At 34.8% G+C, this 4,993-nt stretch overlaps 1 protein-coding gene across 2 annotated transcripts; it reads right to left on the reverse strand.

Moving 5' to 3' along the window:
- Positions 1-2,299: 2,299 nt before the first annotated feature.
- Positions 2,300-4,993, reverse strand: LOC120187864 (plant cysteine oxidase 2-like). Of its 2 annotated transcripts, none has more exons than XM_039191470.1 (5): positions 4,383-4,993; positions 3,587-3,705; positions 3,340-3,493; positions 2,796-3,014; positions 2,300-2,697 (listed from the first exon to the last, which is right to left on the reverse strand). In XM_039191470.1, exons 1-5 carry the CDS (start codon positions 4,669-4,671, stop codon positions 2,633-2,635), a joined length of 846 nt encoding a protein of 281 aa, XP_039047401.1. In that variant the 5' UTR covers positions 4,672-4,993; the 3' UTR covers positions 2,300-2,632. The 2 variants fall into 2 exon arrangements, with proteins under 2 accessions (XP_039047401.1, XP_039047400.1); XM_039191469.1 differs by having other exon boundaries at positions 2,300-2,705.

The raw sequence follows: 4,993 nt of genomic DNA on the forward strand, positions 1-4,993 counted from the left end.
ATGGATGTATGGGTGCAAAAGTTGATTCATTGATTCAATAATTGATGAGGAAATAAGAATTATTATTATTTTTTGATTGTTTAATTGATTTGTAAAAAATGATTTGTAAATGTTGATTTGTTTAATTGATGTGTACATAATTCTTATTTGTGCTTGTTTAATTGATTGAAATGTAATAGTTGATTTGTTGATTTTCAATCTGCATTATGTTGAAGGCAAAACAGACTATCGCAACACGAAACTGACTATCGCAATGAGAGAATCGCAATGCAAAATGAAAATCACAATGCGAAATGAAAATCGTAACGAGAAAATAGCAATGCGATTTTCATTTCGCATTGCGATTTTCTCGTTGCGATAGCCATTTTCGCTTTGCGATAGCCATTTTCGCTTTGCGATAGCCATTTTCGCGTTGCGATAGTCATTTTCGCGTTGCGATTGCGATAGTCAAATGAATGTCTAATAAGTGATAACAACTGAACAGATCATAGCAATGTTCAAACTCAAGTTACTAATACATGCCTAACTGAAAATGTTAAAAGTGCACACATAAAATACACATAATACAACGTTTGCATTTAAAAATCACCTAAGTTAACAGTCCCAAAGGGTGAAGCCGGTTATGATTGGGATTTTGAAGATGATTGCGATTTTGATTGCCTTTTGCTTGACACCATATGAGCTTTGGATTTTGATGAGGATCCATATTTTGGTAGAGGAAAAGATGATTGTGATGGTACTGGTGAACCACATGTCAACCTTGTATGACCACTTTCCTTGCACCGACTACATGTCGATCTCTTCTTCTCTTCACCCTTAGACGGTATATGATCGTGACTTTTTGGTCGGCCAGGTAGCCTTCTGTCCATGGCTGGTGGCTAAACTGTTTGTAAGTCATCTGGTATGTCCCACTTAGAAGGATGTTGCGAAACTAAAACCTGTTGCAAACTTTGAAAATCGCATTGCGATTCTGTATTATCTCGTTGCGATAGTCAGAATCTCGTTGCGAAAGTCAGAATCGCGTTGCGAAAGTCAGTATCGCATTGCGATTTTGTATTATCGCGTTGCGATAGTCAGTATCGCATTGCGATTTTCCAAATTCGCATTGCGATTTACTTATTCGCATTGCGAATTGGGAAAATCGCAACACGAAATTGGAAAATCGCATTGCGATAGTCATAATCGCGTTGCGAATCTGGAAACTGATTTGCGATAATGGAGATCGCGTTGCGAATTAGCGATCGCATTGCGATTTTGTTGGTCATTTTGGCAAATCTGGAAAAGGGTTGGTTAAAATCGTATATTATATGGGATTTTTGGTCACTGAGGTTATTTTCTCTATTGTAAATTGCCATATAAGTTTGTGAACTGTCATGTAAGCGTCGTGACAGTCAACGTTTGATTTCTTTTGTTCAAAGAGTTAAATTATTTTTATCTAAGTTTAACGATCACATTTGGTGCAAAAAGAGTTCATGGACTACATTAATTATTTTTCCCAAAAGTTTAAGGGTCTCGGTTACAACTAAACATATTTTTTTATGTTAATGATACTTTTGTGTGCTATTACTTATAATAGTCTTTTTGTATATTTTTAAAATTTTATTAATATCTAATATACATTAACATTATATTCTTATTATAAACTCGAATAAATTGTGTTATGGAATTTTTTATCAACTATATTGTTTTATATTTGTATAATTCATATGTTAAATTTGTTTAATGATTTTTTAATAATTATAATCTAATTTAATTATTTAAAAACTATTTTTTTATTTTATTTTTAAAAAATTAGATACCAAATATTTTTTTAGCAATTTAGTTTTGGATTCAAGTTTTCATTTATATTAACCAAACATATTTCTAAATTTTAAAAAAAATGAAAATATTTTTTAAAAACAAAGATAGAAAAAAAAAATTATAGAACCAAATAGACCCTTAAATTATTTTTGGGTATTTAATGCACTCATGATATCATAAATATCATATGTTATTTTATTTATTTTTTATTAATCTATAGTAGATATAAGATAATATGTTTAAAGAATATTCTTAATCATTTAACTTTTATTGCTCATATGATATCTTTGATGCACCAATTTAAGACCTTAAGAAAAATTAATAATTCTTTTACTACCGATGTCACTTAATTCATGTGATATGTTATTTTATGCTAATACTAAAAGGGTAAAAAAAACTAACTCCTCCATTATAATTCTCGACATATGGAGTTCATTTACAATATGACAGAATGAGGGAAATATGAAGGAATGAGATGGATAAAGAAAGGGGAGCCATATGATATAACAGTGCACTTTTTAACATTTTTTTCATTCACCTACAAACTTCATCCGGTGCACTCACAACAGTTTTGCCGCCTTTTTTTCCCTTTTATATACAAAAAATAAAACTTTAAGAAAAGAAAAAAAATACACATGTCCTACTAGGAGGGGATGGAAAAAACAAGGAAAATAGAAGTTTCTAAAGCTGAAACAGCAGCCACTGACAGGACAACAAGGATAAGAAAATGATTTTTTTTTGTGGGGTATTACAAGAGATGTGATGAGGGCTTTGAGATTATCCTTCCATAATTTCGGGACCAGTATATGGAGCTCCAACAACCACCAAATCCTCAGGTTTGTCCCTCTTTTGAAGCCAAGCTACCTTCTCTTTCTCTTCTTCTGGTATTAATACCTGCTCATCAGCTGCAACAAAAAAAATTTAATGAAAAATTCAGTCTTTAATTTTACTAATCAAATGTTATTGGAAGGACAAGTAGAGGAAAAAAAGAGTACCTGGGAATCTCGTGAATGGGTAGTCGGAGTAGTACGTACAATGCCGTCCTTCGAGATCCGAATACGGAGGGCCTAGAACATCCAACACAGCACAAGCTGTCACAGCAGTGAAGCAATGCATGTTGCCTCCATCAGCTGGATAAAGTATGGAGGTCTTGCAAGGCGCAGTCAAGTCGGAATCCACCTTAACCTTAGCCAACCGGACTTCCGGATGTTGAGCTGCCATTACATGAACAAAATTGGTCTCGATAATTTCTCTACATGTACATCAAGGATGATTCTCTCATCAATAATACAACTTAAACATAGAAAATATCTACATGTACTGCATTCTAAGAGTATGGAGCCTAACCAATGGCAATCCGTGAGGCTTTCCATTTTCTTAAATTATCATTTCCATTTGCCACTGAAACCAGATTATGAAGTTGATCATTGTCTTTTCTAGAGTCCCACCCTCTACATTCCCAGCTTTTTACGTCGAAAATGGATATATAAACACACAAGTGCAAGGAGAAAAATAAGCTTGAAAAAGAAAAACACTTACTTTGGGAAGGATCCACAACAGCTGATGTGGTAGGGACAAACCAATCATATGATTTGATGTGCATAGTCCCAAAGAGAAGCTTACTGAAAACCGTCATTCCAGGGTGATTGTGAAGCGGAAGGACACCGGATGAAGGCAAGCAAAAGATGCCAATCTGCATTAGATGAAAATTTGTAATGATAAGACAGTCTAGCATTACTTAAATCACAAAGCATGGCTTGCATTTCTTGATGCAAACTGTACTTACTGAAAACCTCTCGCACTCGTGGATATGCAGGTATGTTATCGTCGGAGCTAGTCGAGTTGCTTGCGGACTGAAAAACGGCATCCCTGGCGTAAGACCAACATCAGCTGGCCGAATTTCATCTACACAAAAGAACAAAAAGAAGCAATGTTAGGGTAACATATGAGTAGTAGTATCTAAATAAGGCCATATAGTTTCTAATCATTGGCAACATCTTCATCAGTTATATTTTCTAGAGATACAAATAACCAAGCTGGCTGCAATATTTGTATCCAATGCATACATGATGAAAGAGTTTGAATCACACATACCTAAGGAGCACGAACCATATGCAAGGCCCATAACACAAATATTTAAAAAGAAAATCAGAAAACAAACAGCAATGGTACACTTCCCAACATCTATTTTACAGTTTTTTGTCTTGAATAACGTGACACAGGTAACAGCAAGTAGTTTATGATATCAGAATCATAAGATGTTCATATACAAACAAAAAGATAGGTGAAGGGTGGTAAGCTAATGGCTCCTTGCCAAGGGTCACCCCTTTGAAAATAATAGTAATAAATATGAATATAATATTAGAGAGAGAGAATGCAGGCATTTTCAAGTGTATGGTTATTTCGTCAAATGTATATGAAAAGATGGTTCAAGAAAACAAATGCCGAACGAATTTCAGAAATTTATGCCTAATTATTCTAAAATTCAATCAATATTAGACTATCAAGAGATTTATGTACTTCTTGGTATGATGGAACTACTTTTGGACTGTTCCAAATAAAACCACAACAAAAAAGCATACCCAAAAGAGCGCTAAGCAGTTCAATTTCATCGGGAGAAGGGACAAATCCAGTCCGGGCAGAGGCGAAAACGTCCTTGCAAGCATTGAAAAGCCTTTGAATCGGATGCACCACCGCAGACGCAGGCAACGCCATCATCTTCCTTTGTCGCCGCCTGCTCTTCTTTCCTCGGCTATCTGAAGAAGTAGTGTTTCTAATTTTATTGGTATCGGGAACTTTGTTCGCTTTTGTGTCCTTATCCAATTCACTAAAACCTTTGCCCTTTATATCAGCTACGGTTGCTCTCCCCATTTAAAATTCTGAATCAACTCTACCATAGGCATAAACAAGAGTAAAGAAATAAATAAACAAGAAATGAAGAGAAGCGAGAAATGAAGAGAACCAAGAAATATATCGATGAACAGATGAAAACAGAGGGTTGAACAGAAGAAACAGGGGACACAAAAAACTCGGGTAAAAACTGTTTCTCTATGTTGGGGGGGAGTAATTCAGGATGGGGTATTTGTTCCCATTGAGGGTAGAGATGTGAAAGATGCAACTCTATAAGTGTTTGGTGAAGAAAAAAAGTGGAGGGGGACAAGAAGAAGAAGAATAAATTAGGTGAGAGAAAGAG

This window comes from Hibiscus syriacus, unplaced genomic scaffold (assembly GCF_006381635.1).
Source record: "Hibiscus syriacus cultivar Baekdansim isolate YM2019G1 unplaced genomic scaffold, ASM638163v2 tig00113726_pilon, whole genome shotgun sequence".
Taxonomy (NCBI): Eukaryota; Viridiplantae; Streptophyta; class Magnoliopsida; order Malvales; family Malvaceae; genus Hibiscus; species Hibiscus syriacus.

What these genes read in the sequence shown, in the direction of transcription:
- LOC120187864 (XM_039191469.1), bottom strand. Translation starts at nt 4,671, where the DNA reads ATGGGGAGAGCAACCGTAGCTGATATAAAGGGCAAAGGTTTTAGTGAA. An exon ending in ACTGCTTAGCGCTCTTTTGG is followed by an intron (nt 3,706 to 4,382) that starts GTATGCTTTTTT and finishes TCTTTTGTGTAG; the next exon opens with ATGAAATTCGGCCAGCTGAT. An exon ending in ACGAGTGCGAGAGGTTTTCA is followed by an intron (nt 3,494 to 3,586) that starts GTAAGTACAGTT and finishes CATCTAATGCAG; the next exon opens with ATTGGCATCTTTTGCTTGCC.